General features: G+C 38.0%; 1 protein-coding gene across 1 annotated transcript; it reads left to right on the top strand.

The window, feature by feature from the left end:
• The first annotated feature begins 571 nt into the window (after nucleotides 1-571).
• Nucleotides 572-16,193, top strand: LOC141657210 (kinesin-like protein KIN-14F). Its single transcript, XM_074464366.1, has 17 exons — nucleotides 572-940; nucleotides 2,755-2,918; nucleotides 3,030-3,173; nucleotides 3,315-3,677; nucleotides 3,799-3,867; nucleotides 3,956-4,180; nucleotides 12,582-12,663; nucleotides 12,774-12,869; nucleotides 12,970-13,149; nucleotides 13,230-13,336; nucleotides 13,435-13,613; nucleotides 13,718-13,882; nucleotides 13,969-14,222; nucleotides 14,603-14,766; nucleotides 14,837-14,998; nucleotides 15,101-15,672; nucleotides 15,855-16,193. The coding sequence occupies exons 1-17, from the start codon at nucleotides 799-801 to the stop codon at nucleotides 16,012-16,014; spliced, it is 3,228 nt and encodes a 1,075-aa protein (XP_074320467.1). The 5' UTR covers nucleotides 572-798; the 3' UTR covers nucleotides 16,015-16,193.
• Nucleotides 16,194-16,800: the final 607 nt, after the last annotated feature.

Here is a 16,800-nt window from a genome sequence, read left to right as displayed (position 1 = left end):
AATTTATGGTGGTTTTAACAATTTTGTAGTTGATGATATTCTGACCATTCCTTGGACATGTCGTCTCTTATGACGCAAATCCCCTTAATATCGAGATTATACACGTACATGACTCTAAATAACATTACGAGTTGATCTAGAGAATACAATCAACATGGAACATTTGATCACCCCTATACTTAACCTTTCCAAATATTGACATGACACGAGATTTAGTTGGGTCGGGTTTGGGTTAAAGGGTTTGTAACCCGTTTACATGTGACACGAATCCGTCATGACCCGATCTGTTTGCCGCAGTTAAATGGAGATAACATAACTGTACAACAAATGAACTGCTCCATAGTAATTTCAAAAATCTAAGTTAATCCCAAACGGTATGCCCGCCAATCTGCATTCAACTAAACCAAACCTTCAACTTTTTTGCTCAAATTAAAAAGAAAACTTCCACTTTTTAATTTCAAAAGAAAAAAAAAACAATAATAACAATTCAACGCCAACGTTACTTTCAAGCGAGGAGACACATATATTTTAATTTATTTATTATTTATACCCTTTAATTACTTTATCTGTCTCTCCAAATTGCCACACCTCACCATTTTTTTATAAACATTCCTTCCTTCATTACTTCTTACAAAAGAAAAACATAACATTTCAACAACAATATCCAATTCTTATTGTTCAACCAACTTCACTTTACACAACTTCCGTTTTACAATTCTCGATTTTTGAAAGGATTTTCTAGGTAGATTAGATAAGAGATTTCGGGTTTGAGTCGAGTCAGTTTAGGAAGAAGAGACGATGCCGGTTGAAAATATTGCATGTAAGTTTATGTCTCCACATAAGAATTTGAGGGGACTCAAGGCTTTGTTGTCTAATAGTAATGATGTTGATGATATTATTAGTGATCATGAACTCGCCCTTCGAAAAGCTGGTGAAACAGGTATTTCTTTATTTTCACAATAACTTAAATGAGACCGTTATATACGTACTATATGTAATAATCTTACCTTATGCTACCTGCTTTATAAATGAATTAATGACTTGATACATGTATAACGGTCTAACATAGGAATAACTATTGTTCTTGTTTTACCAACTTAATTAGTACGAGTAACTAGTACTCCCCTTACGAATTTCTCTTATGATCGAATTGCCTGCATTTTGACCTCATCGGAGTTTTGAACCAAATTCTTAATTTCCAAGTCTTATAAGTTAGGATGTAGAATATCATTCAAACATGTACAAACTGGAATGTATCATAATTTTCCATAGTATGTGTAATCTTTTTGATAATTCTCCAAAATATTTCTTGTTTCAATAATTTCTTTACCTTAAAAGAGGTATTTTAATAAAAAATACTCCGTAACAAAAAATTTGACTAGAGGTAGTACGTACATTGGTTAGTTAGTTGGCGAGGAAGTCACGTAAGTCCATGACTCGTACCATCTCACGTACAACTTGTGATATCGTAGATGTTTGTTTGCTGCGTCTATTATTTTACCTTAGTGACCATGGTAAACTTACAACATAATCATTTTTATGGAAAATTACATCATAAATGAAAATTTGTGTAATTTGTTTTATTTTAGAACCTAAAGGTAACAATGTAAACAAATGAGCCAAAAGCAAAGTATATGATGCGGGATATGATGATGTTGAGAAGTAAGATAGGCCAGGGTGGCCCATCAGTTTAAGCCTGTAAATTCCCCCACTTTAGAAAAGCGAACCGGGTGGGTCCGGCCAGAAAGTGGAACCCTGGCCTGCATGTCCTTAATGAGCGCCGGTTTAGGTGCACTTGCCTTCCTAATGAAGCTTGGGACCCTTCTTTAATCATGGTTTAGGAAGTTGAATAAATAATCCTAAATTAAGTGGGTTTGATAGGCTAAAGGAAGGCAGAATTAAAGGTTAATGGTGAGAAGGAGCTGGAATGGCTGGACCATATGAGGCAATTGAGGCATCATGTTATGCATGCTTTAACAATCTTCATTATTATTTCATATGTTTGCTTTCTTGTTTTTGGGATCTTAGTACTGTTCCTTGCTTTAGATCTTGACATTTGATGGTCATTTCCGTCTTAGTCTGTACCCTCTCCATTTCATTTTCTCCCTGTTTATTCTAGTAGAACATATTTCAATTGACTCTTAGATCATCTCGGAACAGAATTTGGACCATTGACAGGAAATAGAGAGGATTTTAATTGATTTCTTTTCTTTACAATTTCGTGCATTTTGTCTTTCTCTACATTTTAATTATTGTCAATCTTGATCGATAGTGCTTGATAATTGGTGTAAATAATTTTGACATTTTAGATCAGGCGTGGAATTAACCCGTTACATAATGTATTACAAGTATAAAAATTTCATTACAAAGAGGATTGAAGGACCCCAATTGTACTAATAATAATCCATTCGAAGTAACTAAAAGGGCAGTACATTAGATGGTTGTACCTAAATATTGAGCTAAACCTAGCATTAGTACATTTAATATAGTGAATTGAAGACGTAATAGAAAATTAGAGAATATATCAGTATATCACATGGATGGGTATTGGGTAGTAAATAGTAATGTACTCGTACTATAATTGTGTTTGAATTCCATATTTATTCGGTTTCAACTATGAGCAATGGCGGAACCAAGATTTATACGTAGGACACTGAATTAGAAAAGCATCTCCAATTTTTTTCAGTGCTAGGGGATGATTGCTCCCTACTAACCCCCTTAATTCCGCCACTGACTATGAGTGTCATGTCGCAGCACAAAGGAGGTACCAGGCAGCAGGATGGCTAAGGGAGATGGACCAAGTTGCATGGGACACCCTGCCAAAGGAACCCTCCCAAGAAGAATTCTGCTTAGCTCTTCGCAACGGCCTTATTCTCTGCAATGTCCTCAACAAAGTCCATCCTGGTGCTGTCCACAAAGTATATAATGCCTCTATATTTTTCACTTCTCAAATTTAGACAGTACACTCTTATTAACATTATATTTATCTGAATGATTTACCGCGTCAATACTGTTTTACTGTGGCAAAGGTGGTAGACAATCAAGGGTTGATAATGCAGTCAATGGAGGGGGCAGCACAATCAGCCATTCAGTACTTTGAAAACATGAGAAACTTCTTAGTAGCTGTCGGCAATTTGAAGCTCTTGACTTTCGAAGCCTCTGACTTGGAAACGGTTTCTCTCTTCTTTTTTTTCTTTACTAGTTTCTTAGCTTATATATCCTTCGTTGGTCGTTTATTTACCTTTGGTTTTTCACACAAAGACTAACATTAACGAATGCTATGGATCGTAATCAAATGACTGTATTATATACAGGGAGGCTCTTCAAACAAAGTTGTGGAGTGCATTCTGTGCCTGAAAGGCTACTATGAGTGGAGGCAAGCGGGTGGAATTGGAGTGTGGAGATACGGTGGAACAGTGAGGATCACATCATTCCCCACCAAAGACTGTTCCTCTTCTTCAGTTGGCAGTGAAAGTGCTGATGATTCATTTGATGAATGCGAAATATCACAGTATGAACATCTTTCCGAGTTTCTCCACCTCTCTAGCAACGTTCTAAGTGAGGGATCCAAGGCAGGAAAATCTCTGTGCTTTCTATTGGATCGCTTTGTGCTCAGCATTTTGCAGGCATATATCCATGAGAGGAGCAAATTTGAGGACTCGCCTTTGAATTCAACGGTAGGTAAGACTTCTCCTCTATGATGATTAATGTAGGGTCATTTAGATTTTGCATAACCGTTAAAATGAATGAACAATGTAATAACATTCTCATATCAGAAAACTGGTGCACTATGAGCAGGTTATCGATATTGTGATCAGAAAGGTTGTAAAGGATCTTTCCAGAGTGCTTGTTTCAGAAGGTGTTCAGGTAATTGGGCTAATACAGACATTTTTTTTTTCTCGGGAATTTTTTGTAATGACAGCGCTCATCTAGTATTTGTATGGTGCTTTTGTAGCTCGGCCTTTTGTTAAAGAAAACTTTGAAGTATGAAACAACAGTCACACATGAAGAATTTTTAGCAGCAATTTCCCGGTATCTTAGCCAAAAGTCGGCTGCTATAAGGTCCACGGATATAGCAGGTTTTTGCATATGTGGGGGAAAAAGAGACGTCATTCAGCAGGAATCAGACAATTCAATCAATTATAAAGGTGTAATCGATGAACAACAGAGAGAGCTTCTGGTAATTTAAGTTTTTCAGCTTAGCATTTTGTTTGCCATTCAACTTTATCGTGTTTTTCGTGTCAGTGTAATATTTCTCATCCATCACCATGCTCAAGGTGCACTGACACGCCTAAAAGCAAGGAAATTCAAACAAGAGTGCAAAGCAAGTAATCAATCAAGAGTTTTAAAAGATGGAAATTAATCAATTTGAGAAAGACTTAACCCGACCCAAAGTTTGGCACTTTAGTTGACAAAACCCTTCAATCAATCCTTCAATTATATATTATCACTCTATTGTGAAGATTAATCTTCTAAATCTCCTAAATAATGGCCAAATGACAAGGAAATCACACTTAATCAAATAACCCAACTTAACAATTCTACCAAGTAGAAATCACATACATTGGTCAAATTAACAAGAAGATGTGAGCACAAGAGATTCAATAGAGGTAATTAGACACAATGAAATCACAATTAATGCCTAATTACAAGTTAATCCTTTACTTGCTAATTAAGCCAAGAAGAAATCACATTCATTAGCATAATAACAAGGTGTTGCAAAGATGGAATTACAAGGAAATCACACTTAATAATCCCAACAACAATAAATTAAGGAACTTGATTAATTAAGCAACAAGGAAATCACACTTAATTACTCAATATAAACAAGGATTCCAAAATTCAAACAATAAACACAAAAGGATAAACAATGATAATGAAATTAAAAGAAGGATTAAAGAGTCTTACAACCAAAAGATTAAACCTTGAGTCGGATTAAGATAGGAGATTAGTTCTCCATAATTAGATCTAAAACCCCAAATTAGATGATAATTCTTCAATTACCACTTGATTAACAAAATAAAGTCTAAAATAAAGCATAAGATAGTGAATCCCTAATGCATTCACCTATATATAGTCCTAGGTTAAAGAGGAAATGATGGGCTTAAGTTGGATGGAAGCCCGTAATCAAAACGCATAATACCCAGGTAAGGCGCACGTGCGCCCTATAAGATAGGGCAGGGCGCACGGTGCGCCAGTCTGTACTGGACTGCATTTTCCAAAAGTCATATCTCTCTCTTTACTTGGCCAAATGAGGCGTGTGACCTATCGTTGGAAAGCTAAAAACATAAGCTTTCACCTCCACTTGGCCTTGCATCGATACGAGCTCTAGAACTCAAGATATACTCTTTTGAAGTCGATCCTTGTGCAAACGAAGCTTCAAATCTTCAATTGCTTCATCCTTTCACTTCTTCATAGCTAGTCTTCCTTCTTGCTTGTAGATGTTTGTATCATGGTAGACTTCAAGACATGTCTTTGCTTCCGGTCATTGCTCAAAACTCCATTATTACCCCGACACTCGAAAAACGGCAATAGTGACGTAAATCATATAAAACCGCATCCCAATGTCGCTTTATTGTACTTAAAATATGCTAAATAGAAAGTAGAAATACGAGTCTATCAAACACTCCACACTTAAGCCTTTGCTCGTCCCGAGCAAACTATTATAGAACCAATCAATCAACAAAAGGCTCACAAAATAAGTATGGGTAAGCTCAATCGATCCATCCCTCTTCTCTCACACCTCATCCTACTTATGTCACCCTCATCACATTATCAACATGGTCACTATTCCGTTACAACATCATCACAAAAGTAAGTGACCCAAATCCTCCAATCAAGAGTCGCTCTTCACTCACACTCCCTCCTTGTGTCTTCCCTCATCTAAGATGATCCTAATTTCCACCAATTCAATCTCATTTTCACAATCCAATAACATAACATCCTCCTTATTTCTCCCCCTTATCACTCCATTCATTTGAAACACAAGGTTATCTAGCATCAAACACCTCCAAACTCAATAATTAGACAACCTCAAAATCCTCCAAAAATACTTCAACACAATCCATGACAAATCATACAACAACAACAATATCATCCAAACAACTCAAACACCAAATGCACCAAGTGCTAGTCATAAGATAGGCCTCCAATTCCCCCTCCTAGCCTTGGCACACTTCTAACCTACCCTTCCAACCTTCTTTGACCCCTCCTCTTATGTCACCAACACATGTAGGAAATAGTAAAATTATGTGACAAGACTTAAAAGTTTCAATCATTTTTCATTTTGCCTAAATCTCTCATTTTGCCTAAACCGCCCGCCCTTGCGGGTTTTCGGTTTAGCATTTTCCTCACTCTATCTCACGTGGCTCGCACTCATTTTTTTCATTTTGCCCAGAGTGCCCTTTCGGGTTTTCACTTCGACCTCGGCCACTTTCCCATTTTTGCCTAGGATGCCCTTTCGGGTTTTCATCCTAGCCGGGTTTTTCTTTCTTTTTTCTCTTTTTTCCTTTTTTTCCTTTTTTTTTTGAATTGAAATACGATGCATGAAATGAATATATTACAATATATACATGATATTACCAACACATGTCCACCCCACACTTTGTTTTTCACTTTGTCCCCAAAGTGAAGGTGAACATCACAATCAACCTCAATGAAATGACTTGAGGCACCCACTTTCTCTTCAAATTAGAACAAGTTCAACTCCATCTCACAAGCTCACTAACTTACACCACCAAACACCCTCGACTCTCGATGATGAGCTCAAAGATTCACACCTTACACCTCCTCTTCATCTACTTCACTTGGTATTATCATGGTGTACCAAGCACAAATCATGGGCAAAATGATAACTCAACACACTTCACCATTTTTCCAACAAAACTCTTTCATATTTGAACTTTTGATTGCTTCTTTTTCATTGTTTGATTTGGGGAAGTGAAAGTGGCTATTCTTTTGTAGGTGATTCCACATAATCGAGGTAATGATAGGGAAATAAGGTCTTTAGACAATTAGGCAAAGAAGAGTGGTGATGTATGTAGTGATTGTGTCAAAAAAAATGAGATTGGGAATAATGAGGCACAAGGGTTGCTTGAATAGGCTTGATAAGGAGCATTGGTGGAATTGTCAAGCATGATACTTTTTACTCTCAAGCAAGGACTTATCAAAAGATTTTAATAAATCACTTGCACCATTTCACAAACACCTTGTGTGCACTACTCAAATAGTTGAGTTTTACACACAAGTAACAACTCATAATCCAATATTAGGAAAAGACAATAATAAAAACATTAAAGAAGGAGTACGGGTTGCCTCCCGTAAAGCGCTTTTGGTTTCCGTCGTTTGCTCGACGCCTTTTCAAGCTTCATCTTCTATCAATGGTCAAGAGCGGAGCAACTCAATGCTCGTAGTAACCTATCAAACATGTTAGCCCACAAACAAGAAAAGTGACAATAATAGAAAGTCAAGACATACCAAGCATTCACGATGAGAACATATGCATATGACAAGTGATTCATTGAAGCATGTTCGAAAAACAATGCAATGTCACGATAAGACTCCTTGAAAGAAGGGTTAGACTTGGTAAAAACCAAGTAATAGTGAAAGAACACAAGAGGTTCTTTAGGAATTAGAATGGGTGGCTCTTTCATGTAAACTAGGGGAGGTTCCTCTTTGTGCGGCAAAAGTTCAACAATCGTCATGTTCTCTACCCTCTTAACATTCTCTTTAAAATTCATACTCACTAACTTCTTAGCCAAAGAAGGGTCACAACCAACATCCTCAAGGACCACAACATTTTCGTTTTCTTCCAATTCCTCCGTGGGTGGATTCAAACGCCTTTGCGGTTGGCGAACGGGTTTGGTTTCTTCCTCCCCTAGATAAACATACTTCAAGTGACTTGGCAAGGGCTTTAACTCAACAATAGGAGCCTTAACTATTGAGGGAATAGGTCTCTCATTTGGTAACTCTTCCAACAAAGAGGAAGAAATGAAACAAAAATCACGGACAGGGGTCTGAGCGCACGGTGTGCCCTGGTGGACTGGGTTGGGCGCACGGTGCGCCTGGTCTGCTGCCCTGTTTCTTGTTTCGATTTCTTCCCATTCTTCCATGAATGGGGTTGCTTCCAAGTCCTGCAAATTACAAGACAAAGCATACCCAATATCCTCTCCAACCAAACCATTAGTTAAAGCAACATTTAATGTGTCAATTTTACACAATTCATACACGGTTTGAACAATTGGTTCGAAAATCTCAAGAAAACACAAAGAGGAGGTCTCGGTTGGGTATTTCATTGCTTCATGTATGCTATACTCAATCATTTCCCCTTCAAATTCCATTGTGAGGCGTCCACTAGATACATCAATCTTGGTGTTGGAGGTTCTCATGAAAGGCCTTCCCAACAAAATGGGAGTGGAGCCTTTCTCGGGTTCCATTTCAATCACATAGAAGTCGGCGGGGAAAAGCATTTCCCCCACCTTCACCAATACATCTTCCACAATTCCCTTAGGATAGATATTGGACCTATCGGCCAAAGAAATGACCGTACGAGTCGGTTTCAAAGGCCCTAACTTGAGAGACTCATAAAGGTAATTGGGCAAGACATTAATAGATGCACCTAAATCAAGCATAGCATGTTGACAATCCAAGTCTCCAATTTTACAAGGGATGGTGAACATGCCTGGATCACTACATTTTTGTGGCAAACGTTTTTGAAAAATTGCCGACACATGTTCACTAGCCCTTACCTTTTTCATACTTTTTGCCTTGTTGGTCCTCTTAGTAGTGCACAACTCTTTCAAAAATTTTGCATGCTTGGGCACACTACTAAGAAGATCAAGGAGAGGAATGTTTACCTCCACTTTACGAAAGATATCATAAAGGCTTGAAGTTTTCTTGTCAATCATCCTTTTATCATTCAAAGCACTTGGAAATGGAGCTTGTGGCTTATATTCCGGAAGCGGTTCATTGACCCTTACTTGTTGAGGTGTAGATGCTTCCCCTTGTTCCACTACCACTTCAATTTCATCTTCAACCACATCCTCCACTTCATGAACAATAGGAAGTGGTCTTGTCTTCTTAGGAGCCTTGGGTGCCTCTACCAACTCTCAACCATTCCTCAAAGAGACCGCTTTTGCTTGTTCCTTGGTGGGTGGAGGAATGGTGTGAGAAGGGAGACTCCCTCCTTGGGTGGGTTGAGAATTGAGTATAGTGAGGATTTGACCAACTTGGGTCTCAAGGTTAACAAACCTAGAGTCGGTGAGTCGGTTTTGTTGAAGCACGGCGGTTTGAAATTCCTTGATATTTTGTAGCAAGACTTGGCTTTCTTTTTGCATTGTCATTTGATTCATAGCAAGTGTTTTCATCATCTCTTCCAAGGAATTTTGGGATTGGTTTTGATTTTGATTTGGCTTTTGAAAGGAAGAGTTTGAAGCCCCTTTTTGATTTTGATTTTGGTTTTGATTTTGGTTTCCACCCCAACCCATATTTGGATGAGATTTCCACCCTTCATTGTAAGTGTTGGAATAGGGGTCAAACTTCCTAAACCCAATAGCCTTCACCGCTTCAATTGCCTCCTCCGTTTGCAAAGATGGACACCCATCGGTGGGATGAGTTGGGTCATTACAAAGACCACAAAATTTCACATGAGAAGCACTCCCACCTCCTTTTGTAAGTTCCTTGACCAAATTGGTAAGAAAATCAACTTTCTCCTCCATATGGTTGGAGCTGTGCCTTGAAGAGGATGTCCCACTTGTCTTCCTAATTCTCCTCCCAAAATTCCTAGAGCTTCCTACCAACCTTTCAATCAACTCATTTGCTTCTTGGACCGACATGTATTCAATTCCACCTTGGGTGGCGGCTTTAATCATCCTAGCATCATCCTCAAGTAGACCACCACAAAAGTTCAAGAGAAGGTCGTGGTCGGTATACCCATGGTATGGACAACTAGCAAGAAGTTGTTTAAACCTCTCCCAATACGCATACAAGTTCTCCCCATCCATTTGTTCAACATTACTTATTTCTTTCTTCAATTGAGAGGAGAGACTAGCGGGAAAATACTTTTCTAAGAAAGCCTTCTTCATTTGATTCCAAGTGGTGATGCTCCCGGTAGGGAGATAATAAAGCCAATCATTTGCCGCGTCCTTGAGTGAGAAAGGGAAGGCCCTTAGTTGAAGTTGCTCATCGGTAACCCCATTTGGCTTCATGCTTGAGCAAACAACATGAAATTTGTTGAGATGCTTGTTGGGATCTTCCGTGCTAAGTCCATGAAATTGGGGCAATTGGTGAATGAGCCCGGACTTCAACTCAAAGGTGGCATTTTCCGCCAAGGCCGGAAAGGAGATACACAAGGGCACTTGTGTGAGATCCGGGGCGGTAAGTTCCTTAATAGTTCTAGGCCATGATGATTTGTGGATCCCCGTCTTCACGATCACCCATGATGATTTGTATGGGTATGGGTTGTTCAAAAGGGATGTTGTTATCTTCTCTTTGGTCTTGTTGAAAACCGGGATCAATTTCTTCAATAACCGGGTTGTCTCTTCTAATACCTCCTCCTATCCAAGCAAGTGATCTTTGAATCTCCGGATTGAATGGAAAAAGTGGTTCACTTGAATTCCTAGTATTGACCATAAACAACTCTACACAAGAGCACACAATCAAAAAGTTCACACAAGTGATGAACAAGACACTAACAACAAGAACAAAGAGTAACTAAAACAACTATTCTAAAAACACAAATAACACACTAGCAAAACCGTTACCTTCCCCGGCAACGGCGCCAAAATTTGACACGCCTAAAATGTCGCACTAAAAGACGGCCAAATTAACAATTTATATACCACTAAACACACTAATTAGCACTAATTATAAACTAGTAAAATAGCAAGCAAGGGGTCGAACCCAAGAGAAGATGGGTTTTGCAATAGTGAAATTAAAAGAGTAATTAGAATAATTAAGACAAAGTAACAACAATTATATAAAAAGGGGGGGGGGGTTTTGGGTTGAGTTCAATTGTAACAAAAGCAAGGAAATTCAACAAGAGTGCAAAGCAAGTAATCAATCAAGAGTTTTAAAAGATGGAAATTAATCAATTTGAGAAAGACTTAACCCGACCCAAAGTTTGGCACTTTAGTTGACAAAACCCTTCAATCAATCCTTCAATTATATATTATCACTCTATTGTGAAGATTAATCTTCTAAATCTCCTAAATAATGGCCAAATGACAAGGAAATCACACTTAATCAAATAACCCAACTTAACAATTCTACCAAGTAGAAATCACATACATTGGTCAAATTAACAAGAAGATGTGAGCACAAGAGATTCAATAGAGGTAATTAGACACAATGAAATCACAATTAATGCCTAATTACAAGTTAATCCTTTACTTGCTAATTAAGCCAAGAAGAAATCACATTCATTAGCATAATAACAAGGTGTTGCAAAGATGGAATTACAAGGAAATCACACTTAATAATCCCAACAACAATAAATTAAGGAACTTGATTAATTAAGCAACAAGGAAATCACACTTAATTACTCAATATAAACAAGGATTCCAAAATTCAAACAATAAACACAAAAGGATAAACAATGATAATGAAATTAAAAGAAGGATTAAAGAGTCTTACAACCAAAAGATTAAACCTTGAGTCGGATTAAGATAGGAGATTAGTTCTCCATAATTAGATCTAAAACCCCAAATTAGATGATAATTCTTCAATTACCACTTGATTAACAAAATAAAGTCTAAAATAAAGCATAAGATAGTGAATCCCTAATGCATTCACCTATATATAGTCCTAGGTTAAAGAGGAAATGATGGGCTTAAGTTGGATGGAAGCCCGTAATCAAAACGCATAATACCCAGGTAAGGCGCACGGTGCGCCCTATAAAGATAAGCGCAGGGCGCACGGTGCGCGTCAAAGGTACTGGACTGCATTTTCCAAAAAGTCATATCTCTCTCTTTACTTGGCCAAATGAGGCGTGTGACCTATCGTTGGAAAGCTAAAAACATAAGCTTTCACCTCCACTTGGCCTTGCATCGATACGAGCTCTAGAACTCAAGATATACTCTTTTGAAGTCGATCCTTGTGCAAACGAAGCTTCAAATCTTCAATTGCTTCATCCTTTCACTTCTTCATAGCTAGTCTTCCTTCTTGCTTGTAGATGTTTGTATCATGGTAGACTTCAAGACATGTCTTTGCTTCCGGTCATTGCTCAAAACTCCATTATTACCCCGACACTCGAAAAACGGCAATAGTGACGTAAATCATATAAAACCGCATCCCAATGTCGCTTTATTGTACTTAAAATATGCTAAATAGATAGTAGAAATACGAGCCTATCATGCACCTTCTATTAGGTTTCTAAGAACAGGAGCCCCAAGAAATAATACATTGGTAGTCATTTACAGTTCTATGGATTATTTTTTCACTTCGAAAATATTTGATTTTCTTATAACTTAAAGTTCACATTTACATTTTAAGCAAGATCACTAGTACTCTATTAGACAGTCCTGAACTGCCGAATAAGCGATTTCTAGAAGATATTGTTTACTTATTCTGATTTCGCTGTTCAGGAGCTGAAATCATCTCACAATGAGACGAAACTAGAAGTGCACAAGGTCCAGTTAGTGTGGAAAGAAGAAATTGAAAGACTAAGTGAGATTCATACCTCTACTTGCTATTCAAAGATCTCGAGATTACTATCTATTCCCTCAAAGTAATCTAGAAAATATAATGCTTTTTCTTTACTGCCTTCTTTTGTGCAGATAACCATGTAAAAACTTTGGAAGTGACTTCATCTTCTTACTACAAGGTTTTGGAAGAAAATCGCGTACTTTACAATCAAGTGCAAGATTTGAAAGGTGGTTAATTACTTTTTTTCTCAGAGTCACAATCATACCTTTTGAAAAATTTAGTTTATTGTGTTACAAACATATCATCAAATGAATGTCTCTTGTTTAGGAACAATAAGAGTTTATTGTCGGGTAAGGCCGTTCTTGCATGGGAATTCAACCGGACAATCAACTGTTGATCATATCGGAGAAAATGGAAATTTGATTATTGCACATCCTAACAGACAAGGAAGGGATGCAAGAAAAGTTTTTGCATTCAATAAAGTATTTGGAACTACTGCCACCCAACGTATGAATTTAACCCTTTTGCAATTTACCATTGCTTTTTTCGACTTATCAAAAGATCTTACATGGGTTTTATGGATGTAGAGCAAATATATGTTGATACGCAACCGTTGATAAGATCAGTGTTAGATGGCTTTAATGTTTGTATCTTTGCTTATGGACAAACTGGCTCCGGGAAGACTTATACCATGGTAATGATAATCTTTTAATTTATGTCAAAAATAGCAAATTCAAGGTTGTTCTGTTGGTAGTTTTCAATTAATTCCTAATGTCTCTCTTAATTGTCCAGAGTGGTCCAGAACTGACAGTAGAAGACACATGGGGAGTCAACTATCGAGCACTGCGAGATCTGTTTCAGATGTCAAAGTCTAGAGCTCACGTAATTCAGTACGAAATTGGAGTACAGATGATTGAAATATACAACGAGCAAGTTAGAGATTTGTTGGTTGTTGATGGTTCTTCCAAAAGATATCCTCTCAATGCATTATGTTTTTTATTTTCTTATTTTCTTTCAATTTTTATGAAGAGCCTCAATATCTCGACCATTTATTTGGTTCCTTAACTATGTTTACATTAGATATTCGGAACAACTCTCAGCTCAATGGGTTAAATGTACCTGATGCATCTTTAGTGAGAGTGAGTGGTACCCAAGATGTTCTCGATTTGATGCGTATTGGACTGAAAAATCGAGCAGTAGGTGCTACTGCACTAAACGAAAGGAGTAGTCGATCTCATAGGCAAGACTCAGATTTGGAACAATTTTAAAGGGTTGGTCTAGTATTTTTCTTTCGAATTCTTGATACCATGATTATGATTTGTGCAGTATCTTAACCATTCATGTCCAAGGAAAAGAGTTGATTTCTGGGTCAATTTTAAAGGGCTGTCTCCATTTGGTTGATTTAGCTGGTAGCGAAAGGGTGGATAAATCTGAAGCTGTTGGAGAAAGGTTGAAGGAAGCTCAACACATAAATAAATCGCTTTCTGCTCTTGGCGATGTCATTTCAGCCCTTGCTCAGAAAAGTGCTCATATCCCTTACCGGAATAGCAAGCTCACTCAAGTTCTACAAGACTCTTTAGGTAATAATAATGACTAACACAAACTTTTCCCGTCTCTTTTAGAAAAATGATTGGCTACTGCTGAAGGAAAGGATAAAACCGTCAAAATCCATCCATTGCAAATAACAGTATGATGCCTCATTAAACGGCTGTCAGCAATATCAATGTAACTCCTAAACAATTTTTTCGTCATGGGTCATGGGAAAACTGTTTGTATTTCTTTGTAACGTTGCGTGCATTAGACCGTCTTGCTTCACTATCGTGTTTAGTGTTTGAGGCACTTGTTGTTTTCACTTGATGACGGAGTAACTAAACTCTTAACTCTCCCCTTGTAACTTAGAATTGTAATACAGTTACCGAGTGTTTGAGGCACATTCTCATGAATTCTCATGGTTTTGCAGGTGGACAAGCTAAAACATTGATGTTTGTCCACATAAATCCTGAAGCTAATGCAATTGGAGAGACTCTAAGCACTCTAAAGTTTGCGGAGAGAGTTGCATCCATAGAACTAGGTGCTGCTCGAGCCAACAAAGAAACAACAGAAATCCGTGACCTTAGAGCTGAGGTTTGTTCAATGCCTTTGATTCTTGATCAATCCTTGAAACATCAGCTAATAGTTTAACTATTTTCTGCAGATATCCAACCTGAAATCTTCCCTTGAGAAAAAAGAAGCAGAGCTTGAGCATCTAAAAGGCTCGAACCCCAAAAACGTTATTGACAGTCAAAAAGTAGTAAGAGCAGTCTCTCCAATGAATGTGCCAAGGATTGGACGACCAATGAATGAGAAAACACCTGAGGTATGGCAGTTGTTTTGGCTTGTGAAAAGTAAACAAAACCGCCAATTTGTGCATTAGCACCAATGAAGAAGTTACTTACATTTGAAGTTTTTGCATGTTTAGGTAAAAAGCTGTCCGCAGGGGAAGCAAAGAAGATCGCGTCTTCTATCTGGGTCCAAGGATATTGAGTGCGTGCCAAAGATGCCGCATATTTCTGAAGAGAAATTTGTAAGGCCCGTAATGACAAGGTCACCATCACCTCCTGTTAGAAGATCTGTGTCAACTGATCGAGGTGCTCTCATGAGGAGTAGGCTCAAGCCTGAAATAATAGAGAAACCAATTGGGAAAGTCCAATTACCAACAAGAGCTTCAGTTAACAGGTCTATCTTTCCAACACTAGGCAGTACAGTGGTTGAGCCACTATATGACAATGCGCAACTTAAGGAAGTGGTTAATGCTAGGCCAGTGAGAAAGAGTAAGAATGAGGGCAAATGTAAGTTAAGTCAACCGCTCTCCCGTGTTCCGAGGGTTGATGAAACGTTCCCATTGGTCGAGGACGAGGAGGCCGTAAAGAGTGACTTTTCTGAGCCAGAAAATGATAATCACGGCCTTATGGGGTCACCATTTCGTAACATTTCATCAATAAAGAAGTTCCGTCAGACCTCGACTAGGAGTTCTCAGTATATAGAGCCCAGGTACTGCTTTTCACCTAACATATCTTGAGAGACACATCCATGATATTAAATCGGGTTTAAAATGGATACTCTATTCTCGGCTATGGCTTAGCGTGCTTCATGTGTAGTTTCCTAACTTCCTGCTTCCGCTTAAGTATATTTACTGCTTTGTCATTAACTAAATGATGCATAACTTTGTGCAGAGAACTACTACCTACAGTTCAATCAGTTGCAGGTGCAAAGATTGAAACTAAGGTTCAATCAGGCATTCCTCGGAATCCAAGAGAAACTAACAATGCATCCGTGTCTGCTCTAAGGAGAAGCCTTTCTACACCGCGTGGCAGGTTTTTCATGCTGCCTTGAGACTTCCGTAGAAGCCCATTTCATTGATTTTTCAGCTGATTTTGTTGTATCATTGTATGTGTACAGTTGTTTAATATAGGGTGGCAGTGTTCTGTGTTGTGTGTTTTAAAATTTGAGTTGAGCGCTTTTGTAACTGATCAACGGCCAAGGGAACATGTTACTCGCCGTGTTGGTAACTAATATACGGTTTGGATCGGAGACTAGATCCGGAATCCAAAATTTCAATATCCCATATAGAATTTAACAACTAGGATCTATAGTGTAATTTAAATTGGAAAATGAGCAAAATGAATAAATCTCAGTATTTGAATGCTCCAGTTGAAAAAACACCAAAGCAAACCCGAATTAGCATTACTATTGAAAACAAATTTCCAAATTCGGAACATGTTTTAAATCGAAAAGCCAAAACGAGGAAGTGACAAATAAGCCCCAAACGTTTGCCACTACGTGCAAATTAGCCTCACAACTTTCTACTAGTATAAATTAACCCCATTAATTGTATCCGACGTGCAATTAAGCCCAATTTGAAATATTTGGGTAAAGTTCTTGCCAGAAAAAGTTGACATGGCACCGGGAAGATGACCATGATGTATTAAGTTAAATAAAAAAAAATTAATTGGTTGCAATTATCACACCTGCCACTCTAATTCTCTATCACTTACCTCTCGACTCTCGTTACTTCCCCTTGTCTCTCCCTCACAAGTCACACCTATCTATTTTCTCCATTTTTGTTTGATGTAGTCTACAATATGCTCATTCCCACATACAATATCGTTTACATTTTGT

This window comes from Silene latifolia, chromosome 5 (genome assembly GCF_048544455.1).
Source record: "Silene latifolia isolate original U9 population chromosome 5, ASM4854445v1, whole genome shotgun sequence".
NCBI lineage: Eukaryota > Viridiplantae > Streptophyta > Magnoliopsida > Caryophyllales > Caryophyllaceae > Silene > Silene latifolia.
Note: the sequence above shows the minus strand (reverse complement) of the source record. Positions and strands in the feature narration are given on the sequence as shown.

Excerpts from the sequence above, each read along its gene's own strand:
- LOC141657210 (XM_074464366.1), top strand. The coding sequence starts at position 799 with ATGCCGGTTGAAAATATTGCATGTAAGTTTATGTCTCCACATAAGAAT. Across the intron at positions 14,223-14,602 it reads AGTTCTACAAGACTCTTTAG|GTGGACAAGCTAAAACATTG; the intron begins GTAATAATAATG and ends ATGGTTTTGCAG. Across the intron at positions 14,767-14,836 it reads TCCGTGACCTTAGAGCTGAG|ATATCCAACCTGAAATCTTC; the intron begins GTTTGTTCAATG and ends TATTTTCTGCAG.